Below are 23,694 nucleotides of genomic sequence, written 5' to 3' on the forward strand. Positions count from 1 at the left end.
TTACCACTCATAACAACTAAATACCGTTACCAACTGTAAAGAAGCTAACTTCTCTTCTTAAGAAAGCAGGACATTAAAATCAGCACTCTTTTACTTCAGGAGTACAAAAACCAAAGGAACCTAAAAAGGAAGTTTGAAGCTAAAAATATCTCCACATATATTTTATGGTTTTATACTAAAACATGAGAAGGGTAACAACAGAACATTTTTAAATGATCCAAGAGCAAGTTCAAACTTAGTCACTAAAATAACATGCCTGAGATTTTTCTAATTTACATAGATAAAACTATACTAACTCCTAAGCGAGGCAAAGCATCTTGTTTGGTGAGGCTCTAAGGGTTTGTTGTGGCATTTCAGGAAAGCATGATTATACTCATCATCAAGCAAGTTTCTCTCATTATATATGTGCAATAATTTTTTTAGAGCCAGACAAAGTAGAGTGGATAATGAGACAACAGGGCATATAATTAGATGATGTACTGCTTTGGCTGCTGTAGATTATAACAAGTTAAATAATGTTGCCTGAATTGTACATCAAAAGATAACTTTCAAATAGGAATTCAAAAACATGTAATCAGAAAATACACCCCAAACAGATGCAAGATGATATAAAAGGATAGCACCATGCTTATAACTCAATGAATATAGGCCCCTAATCCAGGTATTCTGTTGAGCTGAGGAATCTAATAATGGTGTTTATCAATATCATTCTTCAGTCTGAGGAATCTAATGATGGTGTTTACCAGTATCATTCTTCAGTTACAATATGCCAGGAACAAATGAGGAAAAATATATATTCACATACATTCATATAGTGTTGTAAAGTAGTAGAAATGGGCAAAGATTCAGGTATTTAGGCTCATTATCTTGAATATTTCTCTAAAACTGAAAATAAAATCAATTTTAAGGAGCATTGAATGTTATAAACTGGTAAAGATTCAAAAGGAAGTACTTGTTGGTACTTGTCATATAATCAAAAGAGCTTTATCTCAACAGCAGATGATTATATTATTATAATTTCTTAAGGAAGAATTAATCTTAGAAATGATTAAGAAAAACCATAAATGGGCCCTTGTGTACTTTAACAGACTTTCACAATACACAGGCTAAAGATGCCAGACAAAGAAATTACAAAGAAATATGAATACTTGGAAAACAAATTAGGATATTGATAAAACAGAGGAAGTTGTCATGAGGGGAAACTGTAGTCCTACAATTACAGGCTTAGAATATGAACTAGATCATTCACCAATTGTCAAGTTTTCAGCAAATATCCTACATAATAATACCCTCTTTATTCAAAATTTCTTTGTACTTAAGGCTCTAATAATCTCTGTTTCCCAAAGTTGTACCAGGAATAATTAAATTTGGACAAAAACTACCTATGGACATTATATTCTCTAAAGCAGGGAAATTTATAGTGAGAGACTAAAAACAAATCTACATGCCCTTAAAGTAGGTAAGAAATCTCTTTTTATCTATAACTAGTAGGTGTTGTTGTGTTTGTCAGAAGCTCAGAAATGAAAGAAGGAAAAATGAAATAAAAAGCATATAATAAAAAAATTGTGAGAAAAATTTGACAATGTCATTTTCAATAAAACCAGTGATTCAAAACACAGTGATTAATTTTGTCAATCAGGTAAGTTATATATAATGAGAAAAGCATCCTCAACACCAAACAAAACAAAAAATAACCCAAGCTGATGCAACATTCTTAACTTTATATAATGGCAAGAAAATGCTTTAAACTTATAAATTATCCAAGATAATTTATAAGTCTTTGCTACTGAAAAGCAGTATTGCATGCCCTCAGTGCAAGAGACGTTTTTGGCAGTGAAACCTGACCAAGAAAAATACAAATGTTAAGACACAATGTGCTTCTGCCTACTGTAGGGTCTTATAAAATAGAAATAAAGGCTTATTTGATGATTGTCCTATCAGAAAAACAGAAATGTTCCTTTCTGCTAATGCTTTAGGATTATATAAGGAAGCCCCACAACACTATAGTAATACTTGGGTTGGCCTAGGGGTGGGGAGTGGGGGGGAGTTCAGAGCAGACAAATAAATAAGAAGCTTGTTTGTAAAAGGTGATGAAATTATTTTAGCATAATGAATAAGAAGCATAAACAAGTACCAGCATGTACCTTTTATATAACACCTACAGATAAGTGGTCACTATCACCTGACAAGTAGGGAAATCAGATATATCCTAACAGACACACTCTCTTTTTTCAAGATTTATTTATTTATTTTAGAAAGAGAGAGAGAGAGAGAGAGCGTGTGAGCGCAGGGGGAGAGGGAGAGAGAGTCCCAAGCAGACTCCTTGCTCAGCATGGAGCCCAACATGGGGCTCGATCCCACGACCCTGAGACCACAACCCAAGCCAAAATCAAGAGTAGGACGCCCAACCAACTGTGCCACCCAGGCACCCCTAAACACATCCTTATATTAATGTGCCAGCCAATATTATGACTATCTTTTAAAAAATGTGGCATCATTAGCAATCCCATGTCCCATCCCTCTTTGCAGAAGCTGGTTATAAAACCTTAGATAAACCCATTTGTTCTTTCTGCAACTCTGCACAATAAAAACCAAATCTGAAACCTGCAGCTCTCCAATATATCCAGCATCTGGTTATATCACCATATCACCACGTACAGAAAAGGGAGTGAGAACCTGATCTAAGGAATCTCCACTGAGGGCACAGACAGCATAGGTGGATGAACATTCTGAGCTCTTCCCATAAGACCCAGTCAAAACAAAGAGTTTCCTATGCCTTACAATTGCTACATAAAAATTTACCAAATCACAATCTTTTCTTTTCAAATGTACTATAAACACATATAGTGCAGTTTGATCCCAAGTAAACTCAAAGTCTTCCAGAAGAGAACAGGGTTATACAACTATTATTTAATATTTTCTTAGACTCCCAGGAAAAATCAACTTTCATTCTTGGACATGACAAAAAGCTGGGAAGCTTTCTTTCTTTTTTTTTTAAACTGTAGTTGATACACAATGTTACATTAGTTTCAGGTGACTGGACAAGTCCACTGGGAAGATTTCTTAAGAGGATGGACCGGAAGGGAGCACATCATCACCTAGACCAGGGTAAGATCAGTAGTTAGAATCACCTGCTACATAACGAAAGGCTAGCAAATAATCTCCTTAGAAAAAGAAGCATTTAAAAAATTATATATTTTTCCCAAAATTTTCAAGTTCACTATATTCAACCTACTCTCAAGTAAAGTGAGATGAAAAGCTGGTTGTGGCAGTTGCTCCTATAATCACCATTAGTCTCAGAAAGAGAAACTAACAGTTTTTCTCCCAATTATGCAAGATTAATTTAGATGAAGAGCTGTGCTCTTTCCTTAATAAGCCGTATACCAAAAATTTTACACACCATCATAAATTAAGAAGAGAATAAATAACAATACCTGCTCTCTTTACTTCTCAGATGTGTCTATGAAAAGAAAATGACAAAAGTACTGATGCTCAATTAGAGAAACTTCATCAGAATCTCCAGGGGAAAGAACAAGAGGAGGTCTTTGTATGTATAATCTGGTGGAGGTAGATGTACCACTAACCCCAAATAATGTCAAAAAGAGGACAGAGAGCAAACCTGGAAGAGGAGAAATAGATGTGAAAGGCAGGCTTTTAAGGATGCTGGTACCACTCAAGGAAGAAAGAAAGAAGGAAATGAGGAAGTGACACCACTGCATACACATGTATATAGCTCAAGAACACAGAACAGGCCAGAATGAATGCTAATTTTAAGATCTACTGTACTTACTGCAAACCAAGAAAATAAATCCTGTTTAATCAATATTATGTGTTGTTATATAATGTGATTCATTCTTATTCTCAAACACTGTCACTCAGAACCTCCAAAAGTTCTCACTTGTCTACCTAAATCCCTCCTGAACAATTTGTGATTTTGAATAAATTTCTGTATCTAAAGTACTGAAAGTGACCTGAAGTGTGGAAAATAAGACATAAAAAATTCCCAGTAAGAAACAAATGTCTCATTTACAATCTAACTGGTCATAGTAAGCTTAAAAAGATACCAAATATAGAATTTTAAAAATCCCTACAAAATAATAAATCAAGTGTTCTTCACTTATGTACAAACATTCTCATAGGACACATGAGCTTTAAACTGTTTTTCTAAGAGTAGTAATACCTATACCCTCATGTATGGTCCAAAGCTGGTCAACAATACACATCTGTGAACTGCTCGGAAATGGGTGTGCAATTTGTACTCAGGCTGACCCAAGTAGGAAGCTAATAGCCTGTCTAAAAGAAAAATGAACCCATAACTTTGGTTTCATTAGCACTGCACTCTAAGCTGTTAAAGATTCAAATACTAACTGGGATTTAAGGGGGCGGGGGGCAGTGAACACTAAGAGGGAGGAAATTTGTATAGACAAGTCTATGCAAAATTTTCTATTAATGCAAACCAGCTGCATGAATAAGAAATGCAGTTCTCAGTATTTGAGCCTTGTGGAATACTAATGGGTTTTTCTATTCCAAGTTTCCATTCTGAAAAGAAGGCCCTTTAATTCATTATTCCCTCGGAGTCCCTGGCACTCCTAAGAACTACCTTTCTAAAATAATGGCTCTGGAGCACAAATTATGTCTCTGTTAGGAGATATGTGCTGTGGCTCTGAATAGCCATTCCAAGCCATTCCTTATATGACAAGTCACGCATCCCCAAAGAAATACTGTGAAAGAAAGGACGTGAGCCATAAGTATGTGATCCGTAAGACCTCTAGCACAGCTTAACTCAAAGTCGTGAAGGTTAGAGTTCATATTCAACATCTAGGTATATGCCATCTACAAAGCACTGTGATAAACCACTGATTTATTGTGATTCACCACTGGTTGTTTCCACCATAATTCTATTCTGATTGCTACAACTTAGTTCTACCATCTGGTAAATATTTTCCCCCAAGCTTTGATGAATTAATCTTTCTCCTACACAGCTCATAAATCGATTTAAAAACTGTTTGCATGTAACCACCTTAATACTGAATATATGCCACCACCTGCCTCCAACACCAGTGACAGCAGGAGTTACACACGCACATATGGGCTTTGTTCTCCTGACAGAACTACCAGCTCTGCCAGTGTAGTATCTGATTTGTACAGAAACTGTCTCTAGGAAATTCATACAGTGGCTTTATCCATAATGAGGGAAATCACTCACATAAGCTTTTAGGACTGGAAATAGAGGAACATCCATTTCTCATGCCAATATAGCTCAGAAATCTTAGGGGGTTCAGGGGAAGAGAATACATAATCCCTAGCATCCTGGAAGTTGAATAAAATTTCCGTACAAGATACCTCTGGCACCCCAGACAAGAGGCAAGAATGTCTACATCAAGTTAACATCAACTTAAAAACCATTATAAAACTGGTTTTAAAAGGAAAAAGCAAGAACAAACCTCAATTTTGTCTGTTTTGGCATCTCCCCAGTATATTTTGCCTTCATCATAATCCAAGGCTAAACCATTTGGCCAACCAAGAGAAGTGTTAACCAACACTACTCGGTCGGAACCATCCAGAGCTGCTCGCTCAATTTTCGGGATTTCTCCCCAGTCAGTCCAATACATGTACCTATAGAAGTATACAGAAAATGAGCTAAAAACAGATAATAAACTGTAACCTTCAGATATTCTAAAGGTCCACCCCTCACATTACACTGGTATCAGTTAACACCATGGAAGGGAAAAAAAAACAGGACTTAAACATACTCAAAATTTATGTTTAAGACATAATAGCAGTATATACATGCTTGTAGGAAATTTTCAGATCAGTGTTTTCTAGAACTGATCATAAAAAATGCCTTCCAATAATGAGATTCCACTTTTAGTTATGTTTCTTCAAAATATTTTGTGCTCCTTCCCACTAACGGTCATCTCTTTTTCTTAACTTTTTATTTATTTAAGCAATCTCTACACCCAACATGGGGCTTGAACTCATGACCCCAAGATCAAAAGTCGCATGCTTTTCTGACTGAGCCAGCCAGACACCCCAGTCACCTTTTTTTCTTGCTGGCTTGTCATCTCTGACACAAAAAGGCTATCCCAGTAGTAATATTCAGATGACAAACTGAATTCCCAAAATAACTCTTTCTGTAGTGCTAAGTAATTGCTGTGGTTCCTGGGAGTTTAAGTGGCTCCAAGCACTGATATACACTGAAGTGTAATAATTTGTCACTGTGTTCACCCTTAGAATGAATCTCATAGTAACAAATAACATTGGTGAGTATACAGAAAGCTGTGTTTTTCCCCCAAACTGCGGTCAGAGTGTTATGACCCCCAAAAAAATTCAAGTCATTCACATAACTTGGGATATAAAAAGTTAGATATATCCTTTACCATATCATTCTAGAAGAACCAAAAATGGGATGAAATTAAATCTTCTAGGGGAAAAGAAAGAGTTCTGAAAATAATTTCTTTCCACATTTTTCATGGTCATGATGCAACCTCAGCAAAATCTGTAGCCAACACCCAAGTCAGCAAGCATTGGCTTAATTTAGAAAAAGTATTCAAAACAGTCAAGGAAAAAAAATTAGCAATTCTTTAACTTGAGATTTTATTCCTTTCACTATGTTCTAAAAATGAACAGCCACTGATGAGCTGTTTATTGAAAACCAACACATACTTCATATTGTTTTTGTCAATGTTTTCAGGAACCTGTAGAAAACAGAAACACCAGGCAAAATTTTCTATCAGCAGAGCTTCTTACCCAACCATGGGATCTAACACAATAGCCCGGGGTTCCTCTAAGTCCTCTGAAATCAAGATCTTCCTCATGGTCCCATTGAGCCTTGTCACTTCTATCCGATCAGTGCCTGTGTCTGTCCAATAAAGATTTCGGGCAACCCAGTCAACAGCAATGCCATCAGGATGCGCAATTTGAGCGGTGACCACAAACTGACTGCCAGATCCATCTATGAATGAGCGGCGTATGGCCCTCACTTCATCATCAGTCCAGTAGATATAGCCTTCCACAGGATCATAATCTATGGCAATGGCATGACGGATGTCTTCCAACTGTAAAACAATGTCTGTGAAATCTGGTGTATCCAAAGAAATGCGTCTCAAGTCTGTCCTTCGTGCTAAAAGCAGTAATTCAGTGGCACCTAGAACAATAAAGTGAGATAAATGAAGAAAAAATTCAAAACCACAGGCAAAATTTAGTCACTCTAAATAAAGAATGCAGAACTTCTTCAGGAATTGAAAAGTAAAGGAGTATAAAAGGATACTCAGGGTCCATCTAGGGTGGAAATGGAAAGTAACATAGTGAACCAGGAATAGCTTAACTATGAGATCAAGCTCTATAATGGCTCAGCTCTCCAAATCAAGTTTTGATTCCTTCTCTGGTTCATTTGTTATATAGCCCCTGAAATTAATAACAGCTACTTAAAGGTATAATGAAGAGTGACTACGTAATGACTACGAAGTTGAGTAGCTGAGTATTAAAGGAAGAAGGAGACACAGGATATAGGTCCTTTGTTTGAGAAGTATGTTTACAAAGGTAAATGAATCCAAGACAAAGATCTTTTGTGTTTGATGAGAATGTTCTAAAATTGGATTGTGATGGTTTCACAACAGTAAATTAGTTAAAAACCACTGAACTGTACACTTGAAATGACTGAAATTTATAACATGTAAATTATATTTCAGTTAAGCTGTCTTAACAAAGAGAACTATAGGGCAATGCTTGACATAATTAATGACAGAGAGAGCTATGGTGAAGGAAAAAGCAGCCGCAAAGAGAGGGAATCAGATAAATGTAACATACTGGTTAAGAGTAAGAGTTGTAGATCTGACAGAACTGTTGGATTCAAGTTCCTATACAAACTTAGGCAAAACTTCATCTCTCTAGTTTCTTCATTTATATCTCACAGGGTTGCTGTGAGGATTAAATAAGATCCATGTAAAATTCAGAAATGTACTGAACATATAAGTATTTGATAAATATTAGCTAATATATTATTACTATCATTAGAAAAGAAACACTGTCAAATTTTTATTTCACTGAGTTTTAAATCAGATTTATTTATGAAATGTTTTTAACTCAAAGTAGTATTCAATAAAAACACAGCTAAGAATGAGGACATTAAGCTCAATCTTTTTTTTTGTTTTGATTTTTTAATGTTCAAGTAAAGAACCAGTAAAATCACCTAACTATAAAAGATAGTAAGCAAGCTGACATCTGAAAGAGTGAAAAAAGATTCCCAAAGAAGTGAGTCTAAAAGAAAATACTGGCATTTAGCTTCACATCAATCTGGAATTATAGTTGAAAAAACTGAGGAGTAAAGCTCTCAACAACAGCTTTTTGACTCAAGGACTAAGTATAGATGAACTCGATCTTAGAGAAAATACAGCCCTAAATACCACAGCAGGCACCACGCAGGAGTAACTTTGTACCATTTGCTGTCTCTGCTAACTACCAAAAGGAGCCAGCCCCAAAACTCTGCAAACAAAGAAGTCATAGAAAGTGAAGCTGTTAATTTGAGCAAGGTGATCAAAACAGAATACTTAACTTGAAGCTACTACATGTAAAATGTACATCTAAAATTCAAAATACTAGTTAAACATGTACATTTGTCCTGCTGTGAGTGAGTAGACAAACCACTATTGCTAAAATAAATCCCCTGTTTTAAAGTCAGGCTACATTATTAAACAAAAAAGCAACATTACAAAAACCTTTTGTTTTAAATTGAAACCAAATTATTGTTTGCCATGGAAACCATCTGACAAGAAGAGTCAGCCAGCTTCACCTTTGACTATGAGGATAATTTATCAATGCCAAGTCATGACAAATAACCTGTACACCAGTCAATTCCATCTCTCTGACTCCCTGACCCCCTTCCTTGCCAGGAACTCACTAACCCACTCTGAAATAAAGGCTTCTGCTTTTCAGAGTTAGATAAAGAAGCCACTGCTAAATGTAACAATTTTCTTACCAGGTCTTGCTGGTGGCTAGAAAACCAGATAGTGATTGGTAGGGGTAAGAATGAAGAATAATATTCTCATTAAGAAGAAAAAGAGAAGAACTGGTGTTCTCCCAAACCAGAAGTCCCTTGAAATGTCCTAAATCAACATATTTCTCCAATATGCCCTCTTTCTATAGGGAATTAAGAGAGTAAGGAGAAGAGGCAGTGGTTAAGTACAGAATGAGGTTGCTTTAAAAACAGAATACGGAATTTTTTTTCTTCTTCTGAAAGCACTTCTCTGTTGTTAAAAAGCAATTAAAAATATCATTCAATAATTTTTTAGGAATATACCAACCCGATAAGTCGTTATAGTTGAAAGTTTAGTAAACAGTATTTCCTTGCACAGAAGTCCTTTATTTACAAATGCTACCAACTGTTTAAAATAAATTCTTTAAGAAAAGTAATATTTTCACAAGAATCAATTGTGATATCAATGACTGACATTACATAAAAAAAGAAATAGCACCTAATTTTTTTCAAAAATAGCATGTTAAAGATTTAGTTAAAATGCTAAAATAACTTATAAAACAGTATTAAAGAGATGCCCTAAAACACAAAACATCCCTGTTATAGAACTGATTGTGAAGACAAAGATTAAGCAACTAATGTCCCCAACACTGTAACCTACAGAGCTTATTATAGAGAAACAAAATAAATCATAAAGAATTCCAGTTGCTATCTGAAATTTTTCCTTCTTGGAGACAATCTTCTTACCATCTTTGCAGGTTTTTCCATTCTCCAGGAGTTTGACCCCAGTTGGACAAGCACACTGATAAAAAGGCTTGACTGGAGACATCAAACACAAGTGGGAACAACCACCATTATCAATTCCACATGGATTTGTAGCTGTCAAATATAAATCACACTGATTAATACCAATGATTATGGATGCCCTCCCTCACTCTAGGTACACAAAGGTTAACAACCATAACATGAGCAACTGCGATAAACCAAATTATTACCAAATGTCATCCAGGTGCTTGACTACCAAACCATTTGCAAGGAAGAGAATTAATCAGTGAGAACTGACTTAGCATTTTGTACCCAAAGAGGAATACACAAGAAATAAAGCGGAGGCCCCTGCCCTAAAAGAGCTTACAATCTAGTCAGTATGCCAAAATTAACAAACTAGAAAACAATACAAAACAATGAAACTAAGAGCTATCTTGCACATGATAGACCATCAATAAGTATAGAGTCAAATGGAAAGTAAATCACTAAGGATTAAAGAAGAAAACTTTCATGGAGGACATAGGACATGAAAGGACCTCTGAAGGATAGGAAAAATTGATAGGAGGACATTTCAAATGTGGTAAAACTGTATGAATAAAAGCTTGGAGGCTGTACATTGGGAGAGATAATAAGGCAAATAATCTAACTAGATATATTAAGGTTTCTATTGACTAGTAAGAGCTAAAGCTGAGTGAGCACAGAGAATGGGAACAAATTGTGGTGGAGGGCACTGAAAGCCAAGAAAAGTAATTAGAATGTTGAAAAATCCACTTTAGAAAGATTAACATGGAAAAGATACGCATAAAAGATTAAAAGAGGAAAAACTGAGAAGCAGAGATTAATTAGCACTTCTGTCAAAACTATGGAAAGGGATGGATTTAAATAATATTCATTAAAAAATCAACGTAAGATGGAGACCAACAAAATATGAAAGATAAAGCAATGATACCTGCAAATTTTGAAACTAATAAAATATAAAGGGTCAACAGTGCCATTAAACAAAAGCAAAAAACAAACAAGGAAATTCTCTCCTAAGGGCTAAACATGAGAATAAAAAATTCATACAATACTTTTACAAAAGGGCAACACATACATTTAAAAACATTTTTATGGACTCATGATCATCAGATTCCAATATAATATATTCATTATTTAACTACCTCCCCCTAAATGGATAGAGCTAATACAAAGCAATGCAGAATCCAAATACCCTTTATTTTTGGCTATGGAATACAATCTGAAATATACTTAGACACATGCCAGACATTTATTTATATACAAGTGCCAAACACTTAACATTCTCATATTCCTTTTAAACCTAATTCTACTCCTCTCTTACAAAATTGTTGCCAGCAGCCGAAGCCCAAGTCACTGCAAAGGTTGACCAAAAATAGAAGCAAAACTAAGAAAAAGGGCGGTGGGGGGGGGGGGGGGCGGGGGGAGTATGCACAGAAAAAGCAGGTATTTTATTAGGCAACCTAAGGTACTTAAATTCACCAGTTAGATTCACAGAGGTTTCTATTTAAGAAAAGTGCTTGTTTGTTTTTAAAAACACATTAGAGAGAAATAATATAAAGAAGAAATGCATTTGTGTATAAGCTTAGCTATCTCAATTTCTTATTTTATTTCTCTCTTCTCAGCCACCATAACCCCAGACCCAAACAAAGGGCTGAGGTGGCCAACAGTGATAGACAACAAGGTACAAATGGTTTAGGCTGCCATTTAACCTGAATTATATTTTGACATTCTCCCCATGTTTTATGCCTTCCTACTACCTTTGGATATGTCCTCTCTGCTCCTGCCTTCACTAAAGCCAGACATCTGAGTGCTAAAGCTATTCCAACTTGCAATTTAAAAATCAGGATCACTTACCATTTGGCTGCCTCTGCTGGCTGAAGGCATGTATATCCATGGGAGAGAAGATGTTAGAATGGATTTCACGCAGACCCTCGCCAGTGTACTTGTTGCAAGCCAAAATGGAGTGTGTATTCCAGTCAGTCCAGTACAATGTGTCCTCAAATAATGTCAAGGCAAAAGGATGTGGAAGGGAACCTTTAACCACTGCCTGTCTATTAACAAAAACAGAAAAACTCAAACATTTCTAAATTTTCTTTTATCGAAACTTGATTTTGCCCATTAAAACATCTTGTTTTCCACAATAACACACACAAATCCCAAGTAACACATATCTCAAGGTCAAACACACATATGAAAAATAAGTCACGTGATAAATTTGAATATATTTTCATAGTGTCCAAAACTCCCAACCAAGTACTTGGCAACAGGCCCCAGGTTCATTACAAACTAGCAGAGAAAAGGCTCAAGTACTAGCACTGCTGTCAATTCCCATCTCTGGACCTTCCATCCTTCCACAAAATTCGTGTTGTTAGAAGACAGGTGGGCAAAAAGAAAAATCCCAAGGTTTAAAGTTGGCACTGTGAAGTAGTTTTAAATCTGCAATAGGTTTTCCCCTTCTTGATGTGTAAAAACAAAGAATCTGAGCCTGTTTCTTCCATCATCTCATATGGTTTTGGTAAGTGAAAGTAAAAACATATACTTGAGGCTAAAAAAGGTGTTCTGGTGGAGCTCTTTCTGCAAACCCCAGTCTAGCTCTGGTAAAGAATCATTTCTGCTTGCTTTCTGCTATATGGTTACTTAATCTCCACAAGTCAGGTAGCAAAAAAAAAAAAAAAAAAAAAACAAGTGCTGCCACAGGCATCAATGTTCATGAGACAAAACAGACCCAAAAATCTCACAAGCAATCCATACTATATGAAAGGAAAGGCAGAGAGCCTGATTAGTGCTCAACCACAGAACTTTGCAGTGTCGTGGAGAGTTATTAGTAAATATTCCTGAATAATGAACAAATCATGTTCTGCTCCAAAATAATATTCAAGAAAAAAACTCAATATTTATCTAATGTCAAATATAATATTTTCATAAATAGACTGGGAGGGAGGAATGGAAAGTATAAGCAACTGAAGAGAAATAAAGAACATTACATATTTTAGAGAAGATAATCCAGTTTTTAGGTCCTGGACATCACTTGATGATCTAAAATACTGAAGAGACCACCAGCATACTAAATTAAATTCAAGAGCAGTAAGATAATTTTTATCTAAGCAGAGTTAATATCTGTTATTGTACATGGAATGGTCCTAGCCTAAGGTGTTTTAAATTCAGGCCCAATTTTTAAAAAACTGAATACAAGATTAGCATGACCAGTTTACCGAACAAATTTTCTATTTTGGACACTCATCCCTACTCTGCCAGCCCACATCACCACAATTTTCTCCTCTCATTTTTCTTCTTTTTCCCCTAGCAGATTACTTTTCCTTCTCATTTCCCCAAAAGAACTGTCACAATGTCAACTTCTGAGGTGGTTTCTTCCACTTTTTAAATGAACGGCTTTTACCAAAGTGGTTATGTTATTTATAGGAATGAAATCATAGTTTAAATCCAAATTTAAATAGGTCTACATATTTCACACTAAAATCTACCAAAATTCAGTAATGGTAAGAGAGTTCTGAAAAGCTGCCAAGAAAGAAGTACCACAACTGAAAAAGGAAGAATAGTAATAAATGACTTAGCATTTCATTAACCACCCTAAATAACTACAAATTCCATAATCAAATCTTTGAAAAACTTTGGGAAGAAAAAAAAGCCTTCTAAGTCCTTTATATATTATTAAATAAAAAGTTAAAATTCACTCTCTGAAGTAAACACAGGAAAACAAACAGGAACAACAAAATCCCTCCCTAAAAGATACACTCACTTTATATACTGACTAAAAACATTTATATATTGGTAAGAAATCAGATAGACCTGAGTTCAATGTCCCTCTGACACTTACTACTTACATCATTTCTGCAAACTTTATTTTCTTTATCTATAAATGAAAGATAATAATCTATCCCCATTGAGTTACTATAAAGATTAAATGATAATATATGCAAAAGCATTTAGCATTATGCTTGGTACTTAATAAACATTTCACAAATAATCCCTCAATTTTAGGATATATATTTTTCAATATTTTAATATCCCTGAGATGGGGTAACATTTTACAACTGAGGTGTACATTTCCTGTATTAGTTTGTAAATCAATAAAAAGTTCTTAAAATCAATGTCATATTAGAATCAAGTAAATACTAGACTCTGACTTATTTATATTCCCAAGATCTCACACAACACTGTATACACAAATTAAATGGAATGATCAGACACTCAGTAAATGCTTGATAAAATTAAATATCTAAATGATATATGCAATTAACAGAGCTGAACAAAAAGCAGAATTAAGAAGGCTATCACTCATTCTTACATATTCTTTGGTATTTATTGATTCATCCAAGCAATGGTGACTTGCTTCTGAAAATGGAGATAACTGTACATAGTCCTCACCTTTCATCTCTGGTTGGGATTACTAAGTAGGCCCACCTCTTGGTTTCTCCCTGAAAACATAAGTTTCTTCAAGGAGGAGTTGATCATGGGTACCAAAAACAAACATGGCAGGCAAGATCAAAACCCAGTTCTTCAGTAGTATGTCACAACAACAGGAGTTAAAAAATGGATCTCTACTATGAAGACCAATGGAAAAAAACTGAGACCGCTGTTGATACTTTGATTTAGTGCTGACAACCTCTGAGTATCATCCCTTCCGTGTGTCTGTCATTTTCGGCAGTGTACTGATAGGGCTCAATCCCACCAATACCCCCAAGTACACGAGCCACTTGCTACCTCTTTCGTATTCCATGCTTGGTGGGTGCCTCTTTCAAATTCTGCACCAATTGGACTTATCCTTTATAGAACACCTGTGCACTTGTATTCACTTTCTCTGTTTCTGGACCTCTTCCCAGAAAGCTGTCCTCTGCCCCTGTTTCAGAATTCCCCCACCTGTGTGGGTAATAAATCTTTGTTTGGTCATACCAAAGCACTACTGTCATGAATTCTGACATGTGAACCTAACCTTGGAAGGGAGTTTCCCTCATCATAGTGAAGCTGTTATAATACCTAATATATTGTTATATGGTGAAGCTGTTATAACACCTAATATATATACCACTGCTACCAGTGGTAGCAGCACAGGTTTGGAAAATCTCCACAAGCCCTCCACATGAAAGCACAACTAGGCAGCAAAACCAAAAACCCACGGCAACATTCACAACAGAGCTAAGTAAAAAAATATTACCACAAAATCCAAAAAGGTATGGAAAACTACTAACAGCCATAAGACCTGACTGGCCTCAGTACTTCTGCAGGAGGAATCAGAAAGAAAAAACAGGGCCTTCAGGAGACCTAAGAACAGGAGAACACACAAGATAGGTAACAATGAAATGTAGGGCAAACAAATAGGAGAACATCAGCTGACTAGGAGGGGTTCTGGCCACTCCAAGAATGAGTGAATACAATGAATTCATGGTTGGCGCTGAAAGGGCTAGTGCACTTTAACCCACTGTGAACTCTCAAAGCTGACATTCCAGGGCTCCCTTCCAGACAAAGCCCCATACTGAGGATAAATTACTGGAAGCAGAATGAAAAATGAGAATGATAGGTACAAGAGAGATAATGGAAAAATAAGGCACAAAAAAAAGTGGGAAAAGGAATCAGAGTCAGGAAATGTCAGAAAGCAAGCTGCCAGGACAAGAAATTTTTTAAAAATAAAAGATATGAAATACAAAGGACAGGGGAGAGAACAGAATTATCCTGGAGCAAAGAAATGACCAAATGGTAACTTAAATCCTCAGGAAGAATTAAGGAGTACCAGAAACAGCAAATATGTAGGTTAATACAAAAAGACTCCAGGCACCTGGGTGGCTCAGTCAGCTGAGTGTCTGCCTTAGGCTGAGGTCATGATCCTAGGGTCCTGGGATAGAGCCCCACATCAGCTCCCAGCTCAGCAGGGGAGTCTGCTTCTCCCTCTGCCCCACCCCCCACTCATGCTCTTGTAAGCGCACACTCTCTTTCTCTCACATAAATAAAATCTTTTAAAAAAAAGACTATATAATGCTTTCTCCTCTTTTCTTTTTAACCCTTATAAAACATGTAAGGTCATACTAATAATGATTATAACATGATATTGGTTATAATAGAAATGTAATATAAATGACAATAACAGGGGCACCTGGGTGGCTCAGTCATTAAGTATCTGCCTTCAGCTCAGGTCATGGTCCCAGAGCCCCGCACCGGGTTCCCTGCTCGTCGGGAAGCCTCCTTCTCCCTCTACCCCTCCCCCAGCTTGTGTTCCCTCTCTCGCGGTCTCTCTCTCTGTGTCAAATAAATAAATAAAATATTTTTTAAAAAATAAATAAATGACAATAACAGCAAAAAGGAAGGGAGAGGGAATGGAGACACACTAGAGTAAAATTTCTATAAAGGAATTAACTCAGTATTATCATAAAGTCGATTTAAACAAAATGCATATTGCAACCCTTAGAATAAACAGTAAAACTGTTTTATTCTCAAAAATATAGTTCAAAATTTGGGGCACATGGGTGGCTCAGTCAGTTAAGTGTCCGAGTCTTAATTTCGGCTCAGGTCATGATCTCAGGGGTGTGATATCAAGCCCCGAGACAGGTTATGTGCTAGCCGTGGGGCCTGTTTAGGATTCTCTCTTCTTCTCCCTCTGCCCCTCCACACTCTCTCTCCCACTCTTAAAAAAAAAAAAAAAATCAACAAATCAACAAAGGAATTATCTACTAGAAAATATCTACTTGGGGCGCCTGGGTGGCTCAGTTGCTGAGCGTCTGCCTTCAGCCTAGGTCATGATCTGGGATCAGCCCCGCGTTGGGCTCCCTGCTGCCGGGAAGGAGGGGAGCCTGCTTCTCCCTCTCCCACTCCCTCTGCTTGAGTTCCCTCTCTCTCTGTGTCTCTCTCTGTCAAATAGATAAATAAAATCTTAAAAAAAAAAAAAAAAAGAAAACAAGGGGCGCCTGGGTGGTTCAGTCGTTAAGCGTCTGCCTTTGGCTCAGGTCATGATCCCAAGAGTCCTGGGATGGAGCCCCACATCGGGCTCCCTGCTTAGCGGAAAGCCTGCTTCTCCCTCTCCCGCTCCCCTTGCTTGTGTTCCCTCTCTCACTGTGTCTCTCTCTGTCAAATAAATAAATAAAATCTTAAAAAAAAAAAAACGAAAACAAAAAGAAAATACTTAATACAAAAGAAGGCAGAAAAGAACAGATATGAAAAAACAAACATCAAAATGTCAGACGTAAACCCAACCATATCATTAATAACACTGAATGTGAATAAACACCTCAATCAAAAAGGCAAAAGGTTGGGGGATGCCTGGGTGGCTCAGTCGGGTAAGCCTCTGCCTTCAGCTCAGATCATGATTCCAGGGTCCTGGGATCGAGGCTGAGTTGGGCTCTCTGCTCAGCGGGGAGCCTGCTTCTCCCTCTCCCTCTGCCTGCGACTCCCCCTGCTTGTGCGTCCTCTCTCTCTGTCAAATAAATAAATAAAATCTCTTAAAAAAAAAAAGGCAAAAGTTTGAGCACCTTAAATATATAGTTTTTCCTTTTCAAAAAAATACCTCTCTATATATAGACAAAGATTGTTAGACTGGGTGAAACAAAACAAGATTCAACTATATGCTGTCTACAAGAGACACATTTTATATTCACAGATACAAACTGAGAGTAAAAGGTCACAGTAAACAGTAACCATTAAGAGAGATGGAGTGACTCTATCAGACAAAATATACTTTAAGACAAAAAAATACAAGGGTAAAGAAGCACATTTTATAATAACAAAGATTCAAATTATCAGGAAGATACAACTATAAACATATACACACAAAAAACAAAGCCTCAAATGAAGAAAAACCTGACAGAAGTGAAGAGAGCAATAGACAGTTCAACATTAACAGTCCAAGGTCTCACTCAACATCCTACTTTCACAGAAGTATAGAACTAGACAGAAATGAGATGCCTGGCTGGCTTAGTTGATAGAGCATGCAATTTTTTTAAAAAATATTTTACTTATTTACTTGAGAGTGTGCATGAGTGGGGGGAGGGGCAGAGAGAGGAGAGGCAGACACCCCGCTGAGCAGTGAGACCAACGCAGGGCTGGATCCCAGACCCTGGGATCACAACCTGAGCCGAAGGCAGACACTTAAATGACTGAGCCACCCAGGTGCCCCTAGAGCATGCAACTCTTGATCTCGGGGTTGTAAGTTTGAGCCCCACATTGGGTACAGAGATTACTTAAAAATAAATTTTTTTTTTAACAACTGGACAGAAAATCATCAAGGATATGGAAATCTGAATATTATCAACCAATTTAGCCTCTAAAGAAAATTCTCATCCAGTAACAGGAGAACATACATTCTTCAAAGTATGCATGGAACCTACTCCAGGATAGACCACATACTAGGTCACAGAATAAATCTCATTTCATTTGAAAAAAGACCGAATCAGGGGCGCCTGTCTTTGGCTCAGGTCATGATCCTAGGGTGCTCGTACGTGCGCTCTCTCTTTCTCTCATATAAATAAATAAAATCTTAAAAAAAAAAAAGACTGAATCATATAAAGTGTATTTTCTGAGAACTACAGAATTCATTAATAAATCAACAAAATTTGAGAAATTCACAAATGAGAATTTTCTAAATTCTTCCTTAATGTCTTCTCAATAAGCAATGGGTCCAAGAAGAAATCACAAGAAATTCTTTTAAATATTTTCAGATAAATGGAAATGAAAATATGACAAATAAAAAATTTATTAAAAAATGTATGGGATACCACCAAAGCAGTGCTTAGGGTAAATTATATAAATTTACCCCTTAAGTGCCTATATTAGAAAAGAAGATAATCTCAAATCAATAAACTAAGCTTCAAGCTTAAGAAACTAGGGGAAAAAAAGAGCAAACTAAATGCAAAGCTAGCATAAGAAAGAAAATAAAAATATTAGGGTGGTGATCAATGAAATATTACAACACAAAAACAGTAGAGAAAAAAATTCAGTAAAACTGCATGTGGATTCTATGAAAAGATCCACAAATCTGACTATCCTTTAGGTAGACTGGGCCCCCCAAAAGAGAAAAGAAGTAAATTGGGAAATTTGTGAATAAAATCATGAATATAAGAGGGACATCACTATTGACCTTACAGAAATTAAAAGGATTATAAGGAGATATGAATAACTTTATGACAACCTAGACAAAATGGAAATATTCCTAGAAAGAAACAAATTAAAAGTGAAAAAAATTTTTAAAAATTAAAAAAACTTAAAAAAATTTAAAAAAATAAAAAAAGATAGGAAGGGAAAAATGAAGGGGGGGGAGTGGAGGGGGAGATGAACCATGAGAGACTATGGACTCTGAGAAACAAACTGAGGGTTCTAGAGGGGAGGGAGGTGGGGGGATGGGTTAGCCTGGTGATGGGTATTAAAGAGGGCATGTATTGAATGGAGCACTGGGTGTTATACGCAAACAGTGAATCATGGAACACTACATCAAAAACTAATGTAATGTATGGTGATTAACATAACATAATAAAAGAAAAAAAAAAGTGACTCAAGAAGAAATTTAAAAAAACCCTAAAGACCTAGAACAATTAAAGAAATTGCCTTAATAACTTAAAATCTTCCCATAAAGAAATCCCTAGGCCCAGATAACTTCACTAATGACTTCTACTAACTATTACAGCAGAAATACTATCTATCCCATACCCTTCCAGAAAATAGAGGAAGAGGAACTTCCCACCTCATTCCATGAGGTTAGTATTATACTGATACCAAGGCCAAAGACAGAATAAGAAAAATAAACTACAGACCAATACCTCTAATGAATAAAGACATAAAAGTCCTCAACAGAATGTCAGCAAACTGAAACTAGTAACATCTAAAAAGGATTCTAAACCATGACCAAATGGGATTTACCCCAAGAATCCAAGAGTGGTTTAACAACTAAAAACAATTAATGTAATTCATCATGTTCACAAAATAAAAAACAAAATCACATGATCATCTCAATAGATGCAGAAAAAGCACTGGACAAAATATAATACCAGTCATGGTATATATTGTGAAGAAACTAGGAATAGAAGGAAACTTCCTCAACCTCATTAAGGTGTCTACAAAAAACCTACTGCTAAGATCATGCTCAATGGCAAAATAATAATAATAATAATAAATAATAATAATAATTAATGATTTCCCCCAAAGATCAGGATCAAGCAAGGATGTCTTCTATTCAACACTGTAACAGAGGATCTAGTCAGTACTATCAAAACAGGAATAGAAAGAAGGCATCTAGATTGGAAAGGAAGAAGTAAAACTGCCATTATTCATAAGTGTCATGATTCTAAAAACAGAAAATACTAAAGAATTTAAAATATATATATACACAGAAATAAATTGCATTTCTATATACTAGCAATGAAAAAAAAAACAGAAATTCATATGATCAACTAATATATGACAAGAAAGCCAAGAATACTCAGTGGAGAAAAGACAGCCTCTTCAATAAATGGTACAGGGAAAATTAGACATGCACATGTAAAAGAATGAAACTAGACCCCTATCTTATACCACTTACAAAAATTAACTCAAAATGCACTAAAACCTTAAATCTAAGAGCTGAAAAACATAAAATACCTAGATGAAAACATAGGGGGAAAAAGCTCCTTGACATGGTTCTTGACAATATTCTTTGGATATGACATCTAAAGCACTAGCAACAAAATCAAAAATAAGCAAGTGGGACTTCATCAAACTAAAAAGCACTACACAACAAAAGAAGTGATCAACAAAATAAAAATGTAACCTACAGAGTGGGAGAAAATATTTGCAAATCATGTATTTGCTAAGGGGTTAATATCTAAAATATACAAAGAACTTATATAACTCAGTATCAAAAACAAACAAATAATCCAATTAAAAATTAGGCAGAAGACCGGTGCACCTGAGTGGCTCAGTCGTTGGGCGTCTGCCTTCAGCTCAGGTCATGATCCCAGGGTCCTGGGATCGGGCCCCGCATCAGGTTCCCTTTTCAATGGGAAGCCTGCTTCTCCCTCTCCCACTCTCCCTGCTTGTGTTCCCTCTCTCGCTCTCTCTGTCAAATGAATGGATAAATTCTTAAGAAAAAAAAGAAAAAATTAGGCAGAAGACCTAAAACGACATTTTCCAAAGAAGATATCCAGATGGTCAACAGGTACATGAAAAGATGTTCAACATCACTAGTCATCAGGGAAACGCAAATCAAAACCACAATGATGTATCACCTCATGCCTCTTAGAATGGCTATCATTAAAAAGACAAGAGATAGCATACAGGGAATATACTCAATGGTATTGTACTAGAATTATATGGTGACAGACAGTAGCTACACTTGTAGTAAGCATAACATAAGGTATAAACTTGTCAAGTCACCATGTTGTGCACTTGAAACTGATGTAAGACTGTTCGATTAAAAAAAAAAAGGGAAGGAAGATTCATCCATATCTAGAAGGAGGCAGGATAATGTCACATTGGCTGCACTGTGTGATTGTCTGACTCCCAACTAGAATGGACCTCTGGAAGGCAGCAATGTTATTTGCTCTGTGCACTGGATTATGGTCATGGTCAGTGCCTAGAAAGTTGCCTGAACCTAGTGGGGCTTCCTATATATTTGATGACTGTCCCATATGCTCAGCCTCAGCGATCTCTGTTTTGGATTCACCCAGACAGGGACTCCACAGACAGAATCTCAAATCTTTTCAAATGGGAAAAAAGCTTAGCCCCAGGCCATGGGGGACAGCAAGGAAAGAGGCAGAAGCCTCCTCATGGGGACAAGGAAAATGATAAATCAGCTCAACCATGGGCCCCCCAGTAGACCTTTCCACAGGGCTAGACACACATTAACAACAACAACAAAAGAAAAAAACAAGAAAAAAACATGAGATAGCAAATGCTGGCAAGGATGTGGAGAAAAGGGAACCTTTGTGCACTGATGGTAGGAATATAAATTGGTACAGCTACTATACAAAACAGTATGGAAGTTCCTCAAAAATTAAAAATAGAGGAGCGCCTGGGTGGCTCAGATGGTTAAGCATCTGCTTTCGACTCAGGTCATGATCTCGGGGTCCTGGGATTGAGTCCTTCATCAGGCTCCCTGCTCAGTGGGGAGAGCCTGTTTCTCCCTCTCCCTCTGCCATTCCCTCCGTTTGTGCTCTCTGGCTCTGTCAAATAAATAAATAAAATCTTTAAAAAAAAAATTAAAATAGATACATATGATCCAGTAATTCAACTTCTGAGTAAATAGCTGAAGGAAACGAAATCACTACGTCAAAGAGATATCTGTACACCCATGTTCACTAAGCATTATTTAAAGTAGCCAAGACACGGAAACAACCTAAGTGTCCATGGACAATGGATGGATAGAGAAAATGTGGTGTGTATATGTACAACAGAATACTATTCAACTATTAAAAAAAAAAAAGAAGAAGGAAATCTTCCAACAACATGAATGGACCTTGAGGACATTATACTAAGTTCTCATTTAGATATGGCATCTTAAAAGAATACATACATAAATTGAAATTAACTAAATAATTCATTCACAACACCATAAAAAATAACTGAATATGTGAGAATACATTTGACATAAGAGTGTAAGATGCCTTACAGAAAATGCAGCATAAATCTGAATGTAAGAGTTAAAACAATAAAACTCTTAGAAAAAAACATAGTTGTAAATCTTCATGACTTCGGATTAGACAATGATTTCTAAAGACATCAAAAACACTTTTAGCAAAAGAAAAAGCTAACGGATTACACTTTATCAAAATCAAAAACTTTTGTGCTTCAAAACACACCAACAAGAAAATAAAAACAAAAGCCACAAGCTGAAAGGAAATAATTCTAAATCATATATGCAGTGAAAAAAGTGTTTCCAGAATACATAAAACTCTTACAACTAAGATAAATAATTTAAAAGTGGATAAACAACTTGAATAGTGTCTTATACATCTAACTGGGCCTCACATGAAGGAACTACACTGTGTTCAAGAAGACTGTAGGTAGGCCAGACAGAAGTAAAGTTAATACTATATCTGGAGTAGAAAGAAAAGAGAAACATTAAAGGCATCTAAACCATTTCATCAAAATCTGGTATTTACTTTTTTTCCAAAGTAATTATTTTTTCCTGATTATATAAAGAAATACATGTATGTTCCCCATAAAAATTTCGAAAGAGAAATGAAAAGAACATCTTTCTAGCCCTTTATTAAAGCATGTGTACAATACATACATGTATATATACAAATACAAGCAATTCCCAAACATCAAGGAATGGAAAAACTGGTTTCTCTTTTTATAATAGTTAAGGTACAACAGGAAACCAACTATACAACAAGGTTTAGAATTTAAAATTTGGGGCCGCCTGGGTGGCTCAGTCGTTAAGCGTCTGCCTTCGGCTCAGGTCATGATCATAGAGTCCTGGGATCGAGCCCCGCAACGGGCTCCCTGCTCCACGGAAAGCCTGCTTCTCCCTCTCCCACTCCCCCTGCTTGTGTTCCCTCTCTTGCTGTGTCTCTTTCTGTCAAATAAATAAATAAAATCTTTAAAAAATAAATAAATAAAATAAAATTTGGTAAAAATCCATTTGCTCTAAATCATAGCCCCTGAAGGATAGAAAGAAAAAAGCTGAGCCAAACCAAGAAATGATGGGGGTACCTGCACTAAGCCAAGAATAAAGAGCATTTAGCACCCCTAATTACTCAGCTTCTTCACTGGGAATATATGCAAGGCCCCAAAGTCCTTATTTCTCCTCAACAGTGGTTAATCTGCCGTGAGAAAAATGGTTATTTTGAAAGACTCCAACTCACCCTCTCATCTTGATTATTTTTTTTTACAAAAATGAGTTTTTGTAAATTTGTGGCATTTACTGCACCATAATGACCTGTTTTCATTTAACAATGAATTGTAAAGATTTTCACCATGTTATTAAACATTTCTTTCACATTATTTTTGATGGCTATATA

General features: G+C 36.2%; 1 protein-coding gene across 1 annotated transcript in view; it reads right to left on the reverse strand.

Annotated features, from left to right (window-relative positions):
• LRP6 (LDL receptor related protein 6) overlaps positions 1-23,694 on the reverse strand; it is a 181,164-nt gene that overhangs the window by 72,644 nt on the left and 84,826 nt on the right. Inside the window, exons 4-7 of the mRNA XM_032391785.1 lie at positions 11,612-11,808; positions 9,722-9,853; positions 6,751-7,147; positions 5,445-5,616 (exon numbers count right to left, since the gene is read on the reverse strand). Of these exons, the coding sequence (XP_032247676.1) occupies positions 5,445-5,616; positions 6,751-7,147; positions 9,722-9,853; positions 11,612-11,808 (898 nt within the window). The remainder of the gene's footprint in view (positions 1-5,444; positions 5,617-6,750; positions 7,148-9,721; positions 9,854-11,611; positions 11,809-23,694) is intronic.

The sequence above is a fragment of the Phoca vitulina genome, unplaced genomic scaffold (assembly GCF_004348235.1).
Source record: "Phoca vitulina isolate PV1807 unplaced genomic scaffold, GSC_HSeal_1.0 scaffold64, whole genome shotgun sequence".
NCBI lineage: Eukaryota > Metazoa > Chordata > Mammalia > Carnivora > Phocidae > Phoca > Phoca vitulina.